This window comes from Anastrepha obliqua, chromosome 3, assembly GCF_027943255.1.
Source record: "Anastrepha obliqua isolate idAnaObli1 chromosome 3, idAnaObli1_1.0, whole genome shotgun sequence".
NCBI classification, from domain to species: Eukaryota; Metazoa; Arthropoda; class Insecta; order Diptera; family Tephritidae; genus Anastrepha; species Anastrepha obliqua.
In genome coordinates, this window is record NC_072894.1 from 19,908,691 (window position 1) to 19,928,585 (window position 19,895).

The following is a 19,895-nucleotide window of genomic DNA, read 5'->3' on the forward strand; positions in this document are numbered from 1 at the left end:
TTTTCGTCTTATACAGGGTGGGAAAAATAAGGCCTACTAATGCTAAACACAAATAACTTTTGCAATAATCATTTATTTTGGTTAATTGCTTTTATACATTGAATATATTTTATGGAAATTATGTATGAAATATTACATCAGACAAATGTCCACCATTTTTCTCGATACAAAGATTGGCTCTTTTTAACGCGTTTTCCATTACACCACATCATGTTTCTGGTTGAAGGCTCAGTATTTCGTCTCGAATATTTTGCTTCAGCTGTCTAATAGTCTCTGGTTTATTAAGATACACTTTGTCTTTTAAATATCCCCATAAAAAGAAGTCGGACGCAGTCAAATCTGGCGAACGAGGTGGCCAAGGGAAATCTGAGTTTTTGAAAATCAGACGTTCGCCAAAAATTTCACGCAGCAGGTCCATAGTTTGCCTAGCAGTATGCGCATCCATATTGTTGAAACCACAAATTAGGACACTGCTCCGCCATTGGCCGCAAAAAGTTTTCAATAAATGTTCTGTAAGAAGCTCCTGAAATCGATTCCGGCGTTTCATCCTCATTTTCGAAAAAAATATGGACCGATAACTCTAGTGGCCATAACACCGCAACTGATGTTGGTGTGTTGCCCTTGGATTTTCAGAGCCCCACAATCTACAGTTTTGTTTGTTGACATAATCATTTAAATGGAAATGCGCTTCATCCGACATCAAAACGTTATTTAAAAAATCAGTTTGTTTGGCTAATTGTGTATGAATAGAAAAACTCGATAATTTTAACGCGTTGTGTTGTACTGTCGAGTTCCATAATAAATGTTCAACAATTCAATTATAACCTACAAAAAGAGAAAAATAAACATGTCAAAAAATAAAAAAGTTAGTTGTTCTTAACATTAGTAGGTCTTATTTGGCCCACCCTTTATATGCACCTCTTCTTGCTAGTAAGAACTAAATGCAAGTCAGTGCTGTTCGCTATAGTATTTAAGGAGCCTCAGTAGGGTAATTGAAGCTTTTAGTTTGATTGCTTCAGCAGTTTTAAGAATTTGGTCTTCATAGAAAATATTTTACTTCGTAAACTGACTTACAGAGCTTGCAATGGCATGGAATTGGTCGTACAAAGTTATCACACTTTATTAAATTATTTACAAAGTAGATAAAATATCAGAAGATGGATATATAATAAAGGGCATTTTTAAAAGCTTACATTAAAAAAATGGCCACAATCGCGTAAGCGGTTATCGCGCCAAGTAAGAAGAAGAAGAGTCCTCGAATCCAACACTAGGAAATTACCTAAGCGCAAGTTGAAAAAATAAAACTAAAAAAAATTAAGAACATTGCCTTAACTTGGGGCTAACTCTCTATGGTTCGTTGAGTGCTTGGAAATTTGTTTGATTGGAAAGTTCATTAAAATTCTGAGCAAAATTCATAAAAATTACGACATGAGCGTTTTTGGAGCCACGGTTGCAAATCCGATGGGAGTTATTTCTCATATTCCGTTTTATAGGATATCTCTGCCCGAGCTTTGATCAGTGTATTTGCGCGCTTGCCGCCGGTAGCACATTGTCACGATAAAAGTGGATTATTTATGTATATATCCATATTTTATTGCCCTTAATCAATTTACAAATTTGATCCTGATTATTATTAGAAATGTGTGCACACACGCTCTCTGCTCGCTGAAGTAATAACTTTTCCTTTTGGCATATGAAACGCAAAGAAACATATGACTTTCAAGCGCTAATAAATAAAATACCGACACTTATATGTGTATGTGCACTCCTGTACAGCTTATACATATTTTCAGCGCAAACATTCATATGCATGCACAAATGCCACTTTCATCTAACCACCACTTGCGGCTATAAAGGAGAATTTAAAATTCACACAAACAATAAATTTGCGCATCAACTGGAATACGAGTTTCAATGCACTTTAAATATTTGCTAAGGTGCGCACATATGTGGAGGCATATATACTACATATGTGGTTATATATTTATTATATACTTAGACATATACATTCACATATTACGTTTATATGTTTACTTTAGTATATATATGTTTATTTATTTGTTGTGTTTGCGTTCACATGTATACGTTTATTGAGAGATAAAAGAGATTTGTGGCACCATTACTTTTCACTAAAGCCAGGTGGTAGAAATTCTGCTGGCTATAGCGAGCCATCAGGGAATTTTACTACTATCAAACCGGTGCGTTTTTGGGTATTTCAATATAAGTGCAGGACCACTCTTTTACATGTGCCTTATACAATTTATGTACAGTTTGCCAAGAAAGCAATTCGACATCTACTAACCTAGCACAAATCAGACATATTACTTGCACGTAATTTTATAATTTAATAATCCGAATTCAAATGTCGGCACTAGCGACATGTGTAAATAGCGGAGTGGTTCACAATGGACCCAACAATACCAGTTTCGGACCAGAAATATTGAACTCCTGTTTAGGTTTTCCCTGTAGGTTAGTTTTTGTTGTTTGTATACACAAACACATATACGTACTTACATATTCATATTGATATTGACATTATTGCTGGGCTGCCAGCAGTTTGTGACTGCAGATTCTTTCATGCAGCGCGCGCTTTGAAAATTCTTTATTTGCGAAACAAAAGAGCTGCACGAAATTGTGAAATGTAAGTAGATGCATACATACATATATACATACTTACATACGTATGAATATAGTTATATTTTTTAATATAAAAACATGTATAAGATGTTGCAAATCGATAAAACTCAATCGCCCCCGGCCATACAGGGCACTAAACGAAGAAACCAAAAAAACCATTTAAATTTCAAAGGCCGCAGCGAAAAAAGGAATGTACAGATGGGTTGAAAGTTTCGGAAGAAGGTGGTTTAGCATGAAAGTTGAAGTAAAGAAAATACCCCAAAAACAAATCAAAAAGCCAAATTTATTTCAGGCATATAAAAAAGCGATTACCTTTTGTTGCGCCGTGATTATAGTGATCTGAGTATTATGCTTTTTATTACTTATTATTTATTATAAATATTATATAAAATTTTGCAAATATAAATTTGCTGTACTAATAAAGGGTGGTTAAATTTCAAGGGCCGATGTTGAATGTAAACCACACCTGAACGTCAACGACACCGTTGGACTTCTTTCTTTGGGGTTATTTGAAAGAAAAGGTGTACTTCGATAAGCCAGTAATAATTCAAGAGCTAAAGGATGAGATAATTCGGCACATTAACGGCATAGAACCTCAATTATGCCTCAGCGTCATCGAAAATTTGGACCATCGGATGGAGGTGTGCCGTGGAGGATGCAGCGGCCATTTGGCCGATATTTTGTTTTATACGTAATTGAGCTATACCAATATTTAGAAAATAAAGAGAAATAACAATAATTTCCTAAAAAAAATGTATTTTATTCAAAATCAACACCGGCTCTTAAAACTTAACCACCCTTTACTTTCTAAGCATAAAATGGTATAAATTTGATAGAATGAAAGTCTAGGTTGAGTGAAAGTACTTGGCCGTACCCACAAATCCTACACTGTATTTGAGCACTTCGAAGAGACACGAGATAGGAGATAGGAGATAGGAGACAGGAGCCAGGAGCCAGGAGACAGGAGACAGGAGACAGGAGACTGGAGACTGGAGACAGGAGACAGGAGACAGGAGACAGGAGACAGGAGACAGGAGACAGGAGACAGGAGACAGGAGACAGGCGACAGGCGACAGGAGACAGGAGACAGGAGACAGGAGACAGGAGACAGGAGACAGGAGACAGGAGACAGGAGACAGGAGACAGGAGACAGGAGACAGGAGACAGGAGACAGGAGACAGGAGACAGGAGACAGGACACAGGAGACAGGAGACAGGAGACAGGAGACAGGAGACAGGAGACAGGAGACAGGAGACAGGAGACAGGAGACAGGAGACAGGAGACAGGAGACAGGAGACAGGAGACAGGAGACAGGAGACAGGAGACAGGAGACAGGAGACAGGAGACAGGAGACAGGAGACTGGAGACTGGAGACAGGAGACTGGAGCCAGGAGACAGGAGACTGGAGACAGGAGACAGGAGACAGGAGACAGGAGACTGGAGCCAGGGGACAGGAGACAGGAGACAGGAGACAGGAGACAGGAGACAGGAGACAGGAGACTGGAGCCAGGAGACAGGAGACAGGGTATAGGAGGCACGAGACAGGAGGCAGGGCACAGGTGATAGGTGATAGGTGACAAGTGACAGGTGACAGGTGATAGGTGACAGGTGACAGTTGCACAGACTTCGCATGATTTAACCCTTTCGCTAAAAGTTTTTAACGGGTAGTTTTGAAAATCCAACTCTTTCAATTCTTACTCTCCTTGGCGCTAAGAAAATCAATCCCTACTCGAATTTACAAAATATGTTTGCCTAAATTCGATTTGTTGAATATATGGATAAAAATTTTGTGTATGGCAAAGAAATATGCCAGACTTTTATTTTGTCCTATATACAAATTTTTTTTAGTTCAATGGTTAAAATACATAATACTTCTTCCTTTTCAATAAATATGTATAAAAATATATATGAAATAAAAATTAAACATTTCGAATTCATGTAAACGAAAATGTAAACGGATGGCTCCAGGACCGGGCACGGCTCCGGCTCTGGGGTCTACGTGGAATTCAGCGGGACAAAACTGCACTTTGCTCTTGGAATGCATGCATCTGTGTGTCAAGCGGAGCTGTATGCTCTTGAAGAAGCGATGAACTTTGTTGTGGAAAACAGATGGAGAGGCAGATCTACATGTGTGTGCAGCGACATCCCAGCTGCGCTCATGACCTTAAACTGCCCCCCAACCACATCAAAGGTAGTCGTCGAGTTCTGTAAATCCAGGCTGAACTATGTCGGTAGACAAAATAGCCCGAAGCTAACACGAGTCTCGGGAAACGTGGGTATCGTGGATAACGAGACCTCTGACTTCTTAGCTAGGATGGGCTCTGACGCCAAATTCTTTGGCCCGGAGCCCGTTCAGCCCCCACGGTTATCAAACGAGTTACTTTTACTCGGAGCGAGAGGATGGACTCTAGGCAGCTTGTTGGACTTATGACGGGCCACTTTATATGACAGACAGTGGACTCTGCGCAGCGTGTGGAGAGGAAGATGAGATGGCGGACCACTTTCTACGCGAATCAGGGTTGAGGTTTTTGGTACTGGTGTGTTAAGAAGCCATCACCTTGGCTCCTTAGCACCACAACATCTACTCAGATCTACTTAAAAAATTATAATCATGGTGCCACTTCCAAAGTTTAGTGTATCCCTTAAGGATGCAAGAAGGTTGTAAGAAGCTGGGCGGGCGCAAACAAATTTAAATTCCAAATAGTTTTTGTTACTAATTGTGGGAAATTTAAAGACAATACCAATAGCTTGAGCACTAATTTAGAGTATCAGCCTGAATTCTCACCGCTAATAATAACACACTACCACCCGTTATCTTCGATAATTTTCTCTTTTTCTGTGTGCACACAACCACGGTTACAAACCGGTACAAAGCTCTCAAATAGCCAGCGCTGGTAGCTTTTGAAGCAAGGACAACACAATGTTGCAGACCGGCTATAGATTTCTCCGCTCAGCATAAAACTATGCGCGGATGCATCTGCTAGAAGCCACCTTTTAGACACATCTTGACATACATAAAACAGCCTCTAAACTTAATGAAACATACATCAGCTTTGAACTACTTTTACGGAGAGTCCATTTGGTTTTCTTCGCAAACTCTTTCTTTTGAAGGCTATAATCGGGGCAAACTCTTCATCTATAGTTGAGAGATAGCATCAGATACCTAATAATTGTCTGTCGCGAAATAGATCGGCTCCAGCATCTAACGATAGATGACATCACCGTCGATGAAGCGGACTAATGGCCAAACCGCTACCAGAACAACAGGAATAAACTCCTACTTGGCATCTGTGTATATTCCACACCCCTAATACCCATCACCACCAAGCCAATTAAGTGTAAATATTGCTTTTAAAATACAATTTATTAAAAATGTTACAAAACTAAATGGAAACTTGTAAATTTCACATAAATTTCTCAAAATACCGCTTCAAATTTCATCAAACGTATGCACTTAAGCGACTGGTGCAAATCCGATGCGGCTGTTGCCCATATCGAATTCAGTGTAATACATTCCAATGAAGATATCACCCAAGATCCAGAAGTCAGTGCCCATGTAGCTGACAGCAGGTGAGCATTCACCATCTTCTTCGTAAATATATTGCGAAGCTGGTACGGAGAAAGTAGTTCCACCAATAACGAATTCCATATCAGGTAGAGACTCCATGAGTGAGCAATCGACCACACCATCATCATCGGGATCAACGACATTCATGTAGACACTGTAGGCATTGTATGGGGCAACGATGAGGGAGGTGCCAGTATCAGCGATGGCTTGGCAACCGCTGCTGCACATCACTTGTCCGTCAATGGTAGCGCCATCCAAACTGAATTGCCAGTAGCCTTGTTCGGTGATAGATGTGTAGGTGAGATCACCCTGATAGTAGCTGGAATCGGAACCACCCAAAATCATTTCACCACCTTGATCGGAGGTACCAGCGCGGGCCAAGTAGAAGGAGAATACGTCGTTGCTAACCAATCCCTGGGAATACAAGTTGTAGAACGGTGGCACAACATTGTCAACAGCGATAGATTGGTAAGCCATGCCCATAATACCATCGAAGTTCGAGTAGACGAAGCTGGTGCCAGGTTCGTCCATAGCTTCAGCGAATACTTGGTTTGAGATGCTGAGACCGGCTACTGAAACTGTATCTTGCGACAGGTAACCAGTCAAACTACCAGAGCCATATTCGATGGAGAAGCTCTCGCCATTAGCAACATAGGTGCTGGAAGCGCTGGAGTCGTATTTATTGTGATCTTGACAAGCTTCGTTGCTGGTGGGGCAGCTGGATGAGGGCACCCACAAGTTTGAGGAACCTGTATCGAAAAGCACCAAGAAGTCCTGTGCTGGTGTGCCAATGGTAATCTTGCCATAGTAAGACATATTCAGTTCATTGTCCAACGTTTCGGAGGTACTGCGTGCACTGGGAACATTGTATTTGGAACGCAACAAAGCGATTTCGGATTTCATGGATGCGCGAGTCCTACGATAGTTGGGGTTCTTGTAGATGGGCACGCGCACCAAATTGGCCGAGACCAAAGCGGCGCAAATGCTGAGGAATACCAAGAACTTGAACATTTTGCTGTTTGGAATGAGAAGAGAAGTTTTTTATTAAGTAAATATTTGTATACGAGGGACTTATCAAGGATATGTGGATAAAAACTGCCGTAAAATTTCTTACCTTTGAGGATTGAGTAACTGTCGTATAGCACCAAATGATGATATACAACTATGCCATAAATTTTTTGCGCATCGCTTTTATAGTCGAGCTGTGGTGTTAAGTTACGACAGCTTCACATTATCAATTAGATTCGTATCACCAAAAATAATTTGATACACCAAATTGTATGTCTTCAAGTGGAGTGGCTTACGTATTTAACAAGTATTTGCCGATAATATTTGTTTGTATACAATTCGAATATTCGCTTGGTCAAATGTCAAATGACTGTATCAGCTGAAGTTTAAGGTAAATTGATAGCAGATAGCAAAACAAATATATTATAATTATAGGTTTTATCTCGAAAATGTGGCTCCTTAACAGTTGTTAGATGGCGAATATTTTTTATATGCGAAACTTAGTTTTTCTGTTGCTCGATGGTTGTTGTATAATATAAATAGAATTATTGTTTAACTTTATTGCTAATTTTTTACTTTTTTTATAACTACTGCATTTTTCTTATTAGCAATTATCAATAATATCAAATTTAACTTTACGTAACCAGACGTCAGAATAGGGCAATTTTTGTTTTGATTTTGTTCATTTTACTCCCTCAATCCGTCTAATGCAGTGCTATCTTTGAGTTGAATCATTGAGTAAAATTATAATAGAATTACAATCTCGTCCAATTTTTCTCATTTATTTAATTTCATCATTTTTGTAAATCGAACCAAAGGTGCAAAAAATTCCTTCTCGTGTTATACATCCTGCCTATTTATTGATTTAAAACAAGCGTTTGATAGTCTAGACAGGAAACTGATTGAACTGGTTCTTTGCACGTTGAAGAATACTACCTGCAAGGTACTAGTACAAGGCGAAATGTCTGAACCCTTCCAGGTCTTGTCTGGTGTTAAACAAGGAGACGCATTGCCCGCTCTGATTTTCAACCTTATGTTGCACACAGTGGTAAAAGAAATCAACTTGTCCGGAACAATATTTGACAAAGATTTTCAAATAGTGCTTATGTTGACGACGTTCTCATCATGGCAAAAAACCAAAACAAACTAATTCACATATTCAAGCTGCCAGAAACAAAAGGAAAAATTATAGGACTGAATGTCAACGCCGAAAGAACTAAGTTTATGCTTCGTTCAGCACCTAATATGGATGCCAACAATCTAGCCATAAGATGATTGTGTTTTTGAAAGTGTAAATGAATTCAAATATCATACTTAGGACTCGTTCTATCAGCGAGTAAAGGCACATCAAATGCAATAGATGAAGGAATTAAATCTGCTAATAAGACGTACTATGCAAATATAAAATTGTTCAGATCAAAGGTTTCATCACGAATGCAGAAAATCAAGATGTAAAAAACTTTGATTTGTCCTGTTCTTACTTATGGTGCTGAAATCTGAACACTGAAAGGTTATGATATAAACCAGCTATTGCGATTCGAAAGCTCCATTAGGAGAAAAATGTACGGTCCTATTCGGCTTGAAAATGGCACGTATCGCATCCGTTATAACAACGAAATTAAAAACCTTATTGGTGGTGAAAATGTAATACGTTTTATTAAAGCGCAGCGGGTTAGATTCATTGGCCACATCGTAAGAAGGCCATCGAAAAAATCCAAAAAGGAGTTTTTACTTTGCGTACAATTGGAGGAAGAAAGAGAGGCCGTCCGAAAAAGAGATGGCTTGATGACATAGAAGCAGACTTAAAAGCGATGAACGTTCGTAATGGGAGAAATGAGGCAAGAGAGAGACTGAATTGGAGGAGCATTGTTGATGAAGCTATGGTCCACCACAGACTGTGAAGCTAAGAGAGAAAGAGAGTTATACTTAGATATGGATACAGATTGGCACCGGGAGAAATATTATGAAGCAAGTTTTTCATTGAACTTCAGTATACAGTATTTCAATTTTTGAACTACAAAATAGATGAATAAATATTGAGAAGTAGGTAATAGCTCAGATTTTTTAATATTTCTTTGTTTATGTTATCATTGAATATAATTATGACTACCGTCTACAGATAATTGCGATATTAAACTGACGCAATACACCTTCAAAATAGATATTAAATATTAATTAAAATATGTCAAATCTCGTTCTCCAATGCTTTAGGCAGATTACAGGTCTTGGTGTAGATGTTGATCAAATGATTTTTTACAATAGTACAACTTTTTAGGTGGAATGAAATATTTAATATATTTTGGTTAGATATTTTTTTTCTTCTTTGTACTCAACATAAATACATCTCGAAGTAAAGACAACGATGAATCTATGACTATAATTGATCGAGTTGGTACGCTTCCTTGTCCTGAATGGCAAAAAGCTCGTGGCACTACTTTTCGACTTCGCCAGGCTGGTGAAGAAACATCCATATAGGAAGTGCGTCATGCAGCCGAAAAGGTTATAATCAGAAGGCGCACGAGCAAGTCAGTATGCGGCCAAGAGTATGTACACATAAATATGAATATATTTATAATGGCACTTATACCTTTTTTGGGTGTTTGGCCGAGCTTCTCCTTCTATTTGTGGTGTGCGTCTTGATGTTTCTCAAAAATAGAGGGACATATAGTTTTATGCCGCTTTCGAACGGCAAATATTTTATTTTTATGAGGAGCTTTTTCATAGCAGAAAGACACTCGGAGGTTTCGGCGCACAAGGAGTGACCGCTGTTAGAAAAAAAACGTTTTTTATAATTTGGTATTTCGTGCCCGGAGTTTCGAACCTGTGCACTGCTGAATGTTAGTCACGCACCAGCCCAATTGGCTGCCTTGGCCGCTTGAGGTGAACAATAGTGCCGTTCTTATGCTGCGCTATGTCGTCGTATACCGGCCCTTCACTTTCTAATTGGCATATTTTTCTTTCAATCCCTGTTTTCATTAATAACGTAAAACGAGATTAAATTATTTCTATTGAAAAGAAAAAAATTACAATCACAAAAGCATAAGAAAGAGCACCTCAAGGGCTACAAAATGATAAATCACCCTTGCATATATAATCGAGAAAATTTAGTAGCTTTGAATAAGTGTTCAAAGTCATACAACCAACTCTTTGCGATTATGTTGACCTCTGGAGGCATCTCCCAAGGGGCATGGTAGCATTTTTGTCCTTTCGTATGCTCGTATATCTCTGATATTGGGCAAATATTTCCAACCGCTGACTGGAGTTTGAGGGACGAGTCAGGGCAATTTTTCCAAATAGGCAGGATTGGATTGAGGGGAAACTTTGCACCGAAGCTTGCACTTGTGTCTTCACTGACGGTTCCAAATAGGAATCACGAGTCAAAGCAGGGATTTTCTCTAAACCAGCCAATATATCTTAGCCAATCAGCCAATCTCAAAACTTCCGGGTTCTACTAGTATTTTGCAGGCAGAAGTGTTTCCGATCCTGCAGACATGCAAAATGTTTAGGGAGCAAGGAAGATATCAAAATTTTTTCCGATAGTCAAGCCACAATCAAAGCACTGACGATACCATAGTGCATATCCAAATTAGTCAATTCCTGTAAGGAATTGGAATCTTGGGATGTCAATATGACCAGAGCTAGACGATTCAGGTCACTGGATGTTCCCTTCTACAACAGCTTCGGGCAATGCGCTAATCTACGTCCCATCAATTAGTTGATCATCCCGGCATCGGATTCCCTCTAAAGCAACTTAGCAATTAAAGAAAAGGCAAAAATTTCCTACCAATAAATTTTTATATATATTTTTATAATTCAATCTACAACAAATATCACATAAATAAAAGTTTCCCACTCTTTAATCAAAATTACACAAAACAAATAACAAACCCATTAAATTGTCGCTTAATAAAACGAAAGCTTCAAGTAGCCAAAAATTATCCACTTAAAAATGCTTTCAGTAAATGTGTATGTAAGCCACTTCACTTGAAGACACACAATTTCTTCTTCTTAAATGGAGCGATAACCGCTTACGCGATTTTGGCATACAACTTAGTAAATCAAATTATTTGTGAAAGATACGAATCTAATTGATAATGTGGAGCTGTCGCAACATAACACCACAGCTCGACTATAAAAGCGATGCGCAAAAAATTTATGGCATAGTTGTATATCATCATTTGGTGCTATACGACAGTTACTAATCCTCAAAGGTAAGAAATTTTACAGCATTTTTTATCCACATATCCTTAATAGGTCCCTCGTATACAAATATTTACTTAATAAAAAACTTCTCTTCTCATTCCAAACAGCAAAATGTTCAAGTTCTTGGTATTCCTCAGCATTTGCGCCGCTTTGGTCTCGGCCAATTTGGTGCGCGTGCCCATCTACAAGAACCCCAACTATCGTAGGACTCGCGCATCCATGAAATCCGAAATCGCTTTGTTGCGTTCCAAATACAATGTTCCCAGTTCACGCAGTACCTCCGAAACGTTGGACAATGAACTGAATATGTCTTACTATGGCAAGATTACCATTGGCACACCAGCACAGGACTTCTTGGTGCTTTTCGATACAGGTTCCTCAAACTTGTGGGTGCCCTCATCCAGCTGCCCCACCAGCAACGAAGCTTGTCAAGATCACAATAAATACGACTCCAGCGCTTCCAGCACCTATGTTGCTAATGGCGAGAGCTTCTCCATCGAATATGGCTCTGGTAGTTTGACTGGTTACCTGTCGCAAGATACAGTTTCAGTAGCCGGTCTCAGCATCTCAAACCAAGTATTCGCTGAAGCTATGGACGAACCTGGCACCAGCTTCGTCTACTCGAACTTCGATGGTATTATGGGCATGGCTTACCAATCTATCGCTGTTGACAATGTTGTGCCACCGTTCTACAACTTGTATTCCCAGGGATTGGTTAGCAACGACGTATTCTCCTTCTACTTGGCCCGCGCTGGTACCTCCGATCAAGGTGGTGAAATGATTTTGGGTGGTTCCGATTCCAGCTACTATCAGGGTGATCTCACCTACACATCTATCACCGAACAAGGCTACTGGCAATTCAGTTTGGATGGCGCTACCATTGACGGACAAGTGATGTGCAGCAGCGGTTGCCAAGCCATCGCCGATACAGGCACCTCCCTCATCGTTGCCCCATACAATGCCTACAGTGTCTACATGAATGTGGTTGATCCCGATGATGATGGTGTGGTCGATTGCTCACTCATGGAGTCTCTACCTGATATGGAATTCGTTATTGGTGGAACTACTTTCTCCGTACCAGCTTCGCAATATATTTACGAAGAAGATGGTGAATGCTCACCTGCTGTCAGCTACATGGGCACTGACTTCTGGATCTTGGGTGATATCTTCATTGGAATGTATTACACTGAATTCGATATGGGCAACAGCCGCATCGGATTTGCACCAGTCGCTTAAGTGCATACGTTTGATGAAATTTGAAGCGGTATTTTGAGAAATTTATGTGAAATTTACAAGTTTCCATTTAGTTTTGTAACATTTTTAATAAATTGTGTTAAAAAAAAAATATTTACACTTAATTGGCTTGGTGGTGATGGGTATTAGGGGTGTGGAATATACACAGATGCCAAGTTGGAGTTTAGAGGCATGTGAAAGGCGATTATTGGTATTAGATGTTCCTTCAAATATCGAATATATGTATATAAGTTGAGTATGTCGGGGTTTATTCTGAATGGAACGAAATGTATCCCGCAAGTGGATTATTTGGAGGGAACGAAATGTATATTAACGAATGAACAAATTTTGTTTGAGGAAGAAAAAGCATTCACCTTACTTTTTAAATTGAATTAAAAAAATAAAAGAATTAAATTGTATTCGCCTTTCCTTCCAAAGATAGTAATATTATTATAGGCGACATACTGCCCTTTTTCCTTGTCTTTTGCCAGAATATGTGACATTATTTGCTATTGTGTTGAAACTGGTCTTGTGTCTCGTGACGATTTTGCAGGTGAATTGCAAATAAAGACGAGCATTTGTGTGCGTGTGTATACTGCATACATAAGCATGTTTATGCAACTGTGTAATGCAGGTATATAATAATTGTGACTGAAATGTGTATGTGTGTGTGTGCAAATAAGTATTAAACACTGTACTGTTCATTTAAGTTCTTAATAATTACGTGACTATTGCGTATGTGTATGTGTCTGTGTTTATAATTTATTGTAATAAACTGTAATACTAAGTAAAACCAACAACAGTAAGAGTACATTGAAACATGGTTGCTTGAAGAAGAGAATCCTTTAAGCATTTTCGTAAATATTTTACAAATGCACGATTTGAAGATTTTGCTTAAATGAATTAAATTTACATTCTGTCAAAAAAATATAGGGTATTGTTCCTTTAAAAATCGCGCGTTACACATGTCTCTAAATTTTTTCTGCTGAAATGTTGGTACAACTGTCCTCAATAGTTTCGCAGAGTTTGAGCGGGATCTGTCAATTAGCTTGTTTTTGGCATTTCCCTATGGCTAAAAGTATCGAATAAAGAATTTGTCTTAAATATTGTGTTTTGAACGGGATTTCGTGTGCCGAATCCTTGAAAATGTTGCAGAAAGTCTATGGAGAGTTATGCTAGTGCTTTATCAAAAATACGGGTCTACGAGTGGTATAAGACTTTTGCAGAGTAAAAAAAGTAAGGTGAATTTATTTGTCAAACTATTTTTTTCATGAGTTGGCAGCACTGTTAATAACATCTGGGCTTATATTTACGCTTGTGTTTACCAAACGACCAAGAGTGCATTTTTCGATTTTTACAATGTCTGATTTGATTGAGCAGAGAAGTGCCATCAAATTTTGTTTGCGGAATGAAATTTCGGCTGCGGAAACGTTTAGCATGTTGCAGAAGGCATTTGGTGATGCGACCATGTCGCAGAAAAATGTTTATAAGTGGTACAAAGACTTCAAAGAGGGTCGAGAACGTGTTGATGACTTGGAGCGCTCCGGACGACCATCGACGTCAACAGATGACCAACACGTCAATAAAGTGAAGGAGTTAGTGCTCAAAAATCGTCGGTTGACTGTTAAAGACCTTACTGATATGATCGGAATATCAGAAGGATCTGTGAAAACCATTTTGAAATACCATTTGGGCCTACAAAAAGTCAAATCTCGTTTGGTACCGAAAACTCTCAATTTCTTGGAAAAAAGTCGTCGCGTTGATGTGTGTGAAACAATACTTTCAGACTATCAGGACAAGCTCAAATGCATCATTACGGGAGATGAGACTTGGATTTATGCTTACGACCCTGAAACAACCGACCAATCAAGTGGATATCGTGCTAAAGGCGAGGCCAGACCGAAAAGAGCACGTCAAAGTCGTTCAAAAATAAAGGTCATGATGACAGTTTTTTCGATTTTCGTGGTGTGGTGCACTATGAATTCCTTACACCTGGCCAAGCTGTTAATAAGGAATATTATTTGAGCGTTATGCGTCGTTTACGTGAAGCAATTCGTCTAAAAAGACCAGAATTATGGGCCAACCACTCTTGGTTTTTGCATCACGATAATGCACCGTCTCACACTGCACTCGTTCTTTGTGACCATTTCGGCAAAAATTCCACGCATATCGTTCCGCAACCGCCGTATTCGCCTGATTTGGCTCCGTGTGACTTCTGGTTATTCCCAAAACTCAAGAGACCACTCCGGGGAACACGTTCGGAGTCGATTGAGGAGATAAAAGCTGAATCGAAGAAGGTGCTGATGGCTATACCGGAAATGGACTATTTGGCATGTTTCGGGGATTGGAAAAATCGTTGGCATAAGTGTATTTGATCGAGAGGGGATTATTTTGAAGGGGATGAAATTGATTTACAAGAATAAATAGAGATCTTTCATTTTACAACCAAATTCACCTTACTTTTTGCCCGTAGTAGTAAATTTTGGTGATTAAACAATTATTTTGCGTTTTCTGGAACAATTCCTGGTACTTTTTTGACAGAATATATTTTGTTTGTCAACGAAATAGCAACTGAAGGCTGAGGAAAAGTAGCATCAATTCATTTTCATTCTCTCCACTTAGCAGAATACATGGACGGCATAGTTGCTCCAACAGAAATCATTCTCGTATTTAAAATATTTCATGTTGTTGTTGTTAGATGACACTACAACCGTATGTCGGTTTTGCCCGAATCTAAAACATTGCGCCATCTAACTTGGTTCGCTACTGGCTGGCGCTCGTCGCCTGTTAGTGACACCGAGTGCAGCCAGGTTATGCCTTATTTGATCTCCTCAACGGAGATTGGGTCTTCTTCTTCTTCAACGTCCATCAGTGGGTTCTCTCTCGAAGGATTGCCGCGTCAGAGCACTTTCGTTCATCCCCGAGACATGACCAAGCCAGCGCAGCTGCTGTACCTTAATACGCTTCACTATGTCCACATCTTGGTATAGTTCGTACAGCTCGTTTTTCCATCAGATGCGGAACTCATTCTCGCCTACGCGATGTGGACGAAAGATTTTCCGGATAATGTTTCTCTCGGAGGCTTCCAGTGCTCTTTCATCGGTTGTCGTAATAGTCCAAGCTTCGTGTCATGCGTCATATACAAGGACGGGGATGATTAGGCTTTTGTAATATAATGTTTTTTTTCGTTTTTCGAGAGAGAGCTCTCTCTAGTCCTTAATGGTCTACTGAGCCCAAAGTAATACCTGTTGGCAAGATTTATTCTTCATTGAATCTCTAGGCTGACGGCGTTTTGGCTGTTTACACTGGTTTATAAACAAACAAAGTCCTTCACCACTTGAAATTCGCGGTTGCCAACAGTGACGTGTTGTCCAAGACGCTAGTCTGAATTAATTTCTGGGCAAATGTGTGAATCTCGAAAGCTCGCTACACGAAACTCAGTACTTGTGTTGCTTAAGAAGACAAGAACCACGGCCGCTTTATGCATATACATTTATATATAATTGGCCGAGCTCCTCCTCCTATTTGTGGTGTACGTATTGCTGTTGTTCCACAAATGGAGGGACCTACAGTTTTGAACCGACTCCTAATGGCAGTTATTTTTTTTCTTCTTTATTTGCGAATTCTTAATACAGAATGTAAGCGATCACAGTAATAAATTGTCCATTAATTTTAATACAAATGGGATAAATATTGCTGTCTTCTTTTTTACATTTAACAAAACTATAAAATATGAGATATAATACTATGGCAATTGTCCCTGCTTTGGGCTGCTTCAACCAATTGCCCAATAGCCCTTAATCCTGTCCACTCTCTGATGTTACGTAGCCAATACATCTGCTTCCTTCCAATTTCACCTTTGCCTTCGATTTTACCTTGCACAATCAATTGCAACTATTCGATTTAGGACCACGCATAATATGGCCAAAATATCCGTTTTGCGGCGCTTTATCATTAAAGTAATAATAGCTCTCTATCCTTTCCATGTTTCTTTAAGACTTCTTTGTTACTAAGTTTCTCTGTCCACGATATTTTCATCATCCGCCGATAGCCCCACATCTCCAACGCCTCTAATTTATTCATACTCGTAACCTTTAGTGTCCATGCCTCCACACCGTACAACAAAACGGACCAAACGTAACATTTAAGGTACCGAAGGCGTAATTTTATGTTCAAGCTTTTGTTGGAAATAACTTTTCTGTAATTGAAGAAAGCTTCCCTCGCTGCTTCAGTCCGACAGTAAATTTCTCTGTCGTTTGTCCATGTTTCGTTGAGCCAGATATTTTGATGAGAGGCTTTTTCATCGCAGAAATTCACTCGTAAGTTGGCCATTGCTTGCCGAGGGCAGCCACTATAATAGAAAGCAACTTTTTTTACTACTTCGGTTTTACTAAAACTAAATTTTGTTCGTCCACTCGACGAGAACATTACCCTTGATACAGAATAAGTTCCTATTGGAAATCCCGTATAACCCAATTAATGGTAATTTTGTGATAATAAAAATTATTCAAATTCAGATGAAACCAAACTTTATATACTCGCGTGTATTTTAGGAACATTTAAAACGAACCGGCGCTTAGTTTTTGGAATCAAATAAACTCATAGACAATGAAAAGTCCCCGTTTGTTTCCTAATATTAATAAAAAAATTACTAAAATGCGTGCGAGCATAAAAAGTGCTATTCCTAACGCAGTTAGTATTTCCTTAGTTGTTAATTTTTTTTTTTTTTTTTTTTTTGGAACCGGAGGTATTGTATGTTTACTTACGAGGGGTGCCTTTTATATGTCGGGATTAGAGAACAAAAACAAATTTTAATCATCGAAAATCACTTTAATGTTTTCAAAATATTCTCCATGAAGATCTATACACTTTTGCATGCGTTTGAACCAATTGTCGAAGCACTTTTCCCACTCTAAATGAGGTACCTCCAAAACATGCATTCTGAATGCCGCAACCGCTTTTTCAGGTGTCGAAAAACGTTGACCTCTCAGTTTGTTTTTTACGTACGGGAATAAAAAGAAGTCATTCGGTGCCAAGTCAGGACTATACGGCGGATGACCCATTAATTCGATGTTTTGGGTGCTCAAAAATGCAGTTGTTTGAGCCGATGTGTGAGAGCTCGCATTGTCCTGGTGAAGAGTGATCCGTCTTTGGCGATTGGTTTTCCTAATTTCTTGGAAGACAACTGGCAAACAAATGATTGTGTACCACTCAGAATTTACTGTTCTGCGTTGTTCTAATGGTACGGTTGCGACATGTCCAGTTTTTCCGAAAAAACAGGCGACCATTTGCTTGGAAGTGCTTCGTGCGCGAACAACTTTTGTTGGATTTGGCTCATCTTGAAACACCCATACAGTCGACTGTTGTTTACTTTCGGGCTCACTAATGCCTAAGATTGTCTCAATCTCACGATAGGTCACATGACGATCTTGCAATATCAGTTCGCATACAGCATCAATGGTTTTCGGAACAACAACTGATTTTGGACGACCTTCACGAAATTCGTCTTGGAGTGAACTACGACCACGATTGAATTCACCATACCATCGATAAACACTGGTCCTTGATGGAGTTTCATCGCCAAAAAATGAATTAAGTTCATCCATGCAATGTTGCTGAGTTAATCCACGTCGAAAGTTGTAAAAAATAATCGCACGAAAATGTTCAGGATTTAATTCCATTTCTGGACCGAGATGAATCTTTTAAGTTACTGTAAACAACACAAATAGCGCTGGTATTTGAAAACGTTCTGAGTACGTAAAAGCCAAAAAATGTCAAACTTTGCGATACAGCTGTCAGTTGCCAGATTGCATATCCCGACATATAAAAGGCACCCCTCGCTTATTACCATAAATACCTTCCAAATTCATTTCGTCTCTCTTAGCCAATCCAAGTGTCACAACGTAGCGCCGTTATTTTAGGGAAAGGGAATGATAAATTCCAAAAAAAATTCAGCTGTATTTATGTCTAAAACTTTCTGCCACCTTTGACGCACTTTGTGAGGTGGTGTAAGTATACATTTTTTGTTGAAAAAGCTCCTTTGTATTTGTGGCTTTATGCTTTTACTATTTACGACTTCCTGTTGAAAAGTGTCAACATAAATTTTATCACAAGTGGGCAACCTGCATCCCATTAACATTAGAGGGAGATGAGAGAAATGTGCGCTACATGGGAATGACACTAAGTTAGCAGCAAGGAATGTGGTCGAAAAAGAAAACCGCGAAAATTCAAATATTTTGTGGCTCTTGCTGTGGCCTCTTGCAGCGGAAAGATTTTCCTCATTTACTCCAAAATATTTTATTACTTTTTCACAGTTGTATGCTGTGGTAGAACTCACACTTACTGTCGTATTCCTCCTTTTGGCACTACTTTCGTAGTACTATAAGCTTTCCATTTCCAATCTTTTGTTGTCATCTTGTAGCATGCCACATCTCCAAAGTACTCAAGCAAATATATATTACGAGTGACAAGCACACAAACGAGAACTGACTGTTTTGTATGGCTCTGCTGCCGGTTACGAGCACATTTCTACATACTACTTATGTACATAAATACATACAAATACACACAAACACATTTAAATACACCCATACATATAACAGTGTTATTGTTGCAACGCACAATGCCTGGACTCGCTTTTCTGCCTATCACAGACAGAACTTTTGCATTAGTTTTCATTTGTATTGCACCCAAGTAAATACTAACTGGTGCATTGCTACAATTGTGCCGTTGAATGCGTGAGTGGCGGTGCACGGAGCGTGTATGTACTTAAACCAATTGTCATGGCAGCCACAATACTCGTAGAGCTCTCACATTCCAACCTATTGTAGACTTGCCTCCGCTCGCCTTCTTCAAGTGACCTTTAAACGTGCGAGTTGCATGGCGCTGATGCCACTTCTAGCAGCTTCTTCCAGTTGTAGCCATTGCAGTCATTATCGCTCCAGCCAATTTTCCATTGAATTAAATTTGTACTTGACTGATACGCGGTGAATGCTTTCAGACCGCAGCGGCACCCAAGGAAATGTCACAAAGCTATTAAAAGGAAAGAGGCATCAAATTGTGAGGAATGTGTGTGGGAGTGTATGTATGCGCGTATGGCAATGACATCCAATATTTTCTTAAGCGCTCGTTGTAAAAGCGGAAGTACACCGGAATGTGGCCTTCGCCAATGGCAGCGCCATTGTCCTTTTTGCTGTTTTTCGCTTTGTTGCCGTCGCCACCAACGTAAAATATGTATATAATTTTT

The 19,895-nt window shown here is 39.3% G+C and overlaps 2 protein-coding genes across 2 annotated transcripts; one reads left to right on the forward strand and one right to left on the reverse strand.

The window, feature by feature from the left end:
* Nucleotides 1–6,075: 6,075 nt before the first annotated feature.
* On the reverse strand, nucleotides 6,076–7,354 carry LOC129242514 (lysosomal aspartic protease-like). The gene is made up of 2 exons (XM_054879193.1): nucleotides 7,320–7,354; nucleotides 6,076–7,220 (listed from the first exon to the last, which is right to left on the reverse strand). Exon 2 carries the CDS (start codon nucleotides 7,214–7,216, stop codon nucleotides 6,092–6,094), a length of 1,125 nt encoding a protein of 374 aa, XP_054735168.1. The 5' UTR covers nucleotides 7,217–7,220; nucleotides 7,320–7,354; the 3' UTR covers nucleotides 6,076–6,091.
* Nucleotides 7,355–11,527: 4,173 nt separating this feature from the next.
* LOC129242755 (lysosomal aspartic protease-like) lies at nucleotides 11,528–12,652 on the forward strand. Its single transcript, XM_054879575.1, has one exon. It carries the CDS (start codon nucleotides 11,528–11,530, stop codon nucleotides 12,650–12,652), a length of 1,125 nt encoding a protein of 374 aa, XP_054735550.1.
* Nucleotides 12,653–19,895: the final 7,243 nt, after the last annotated feature.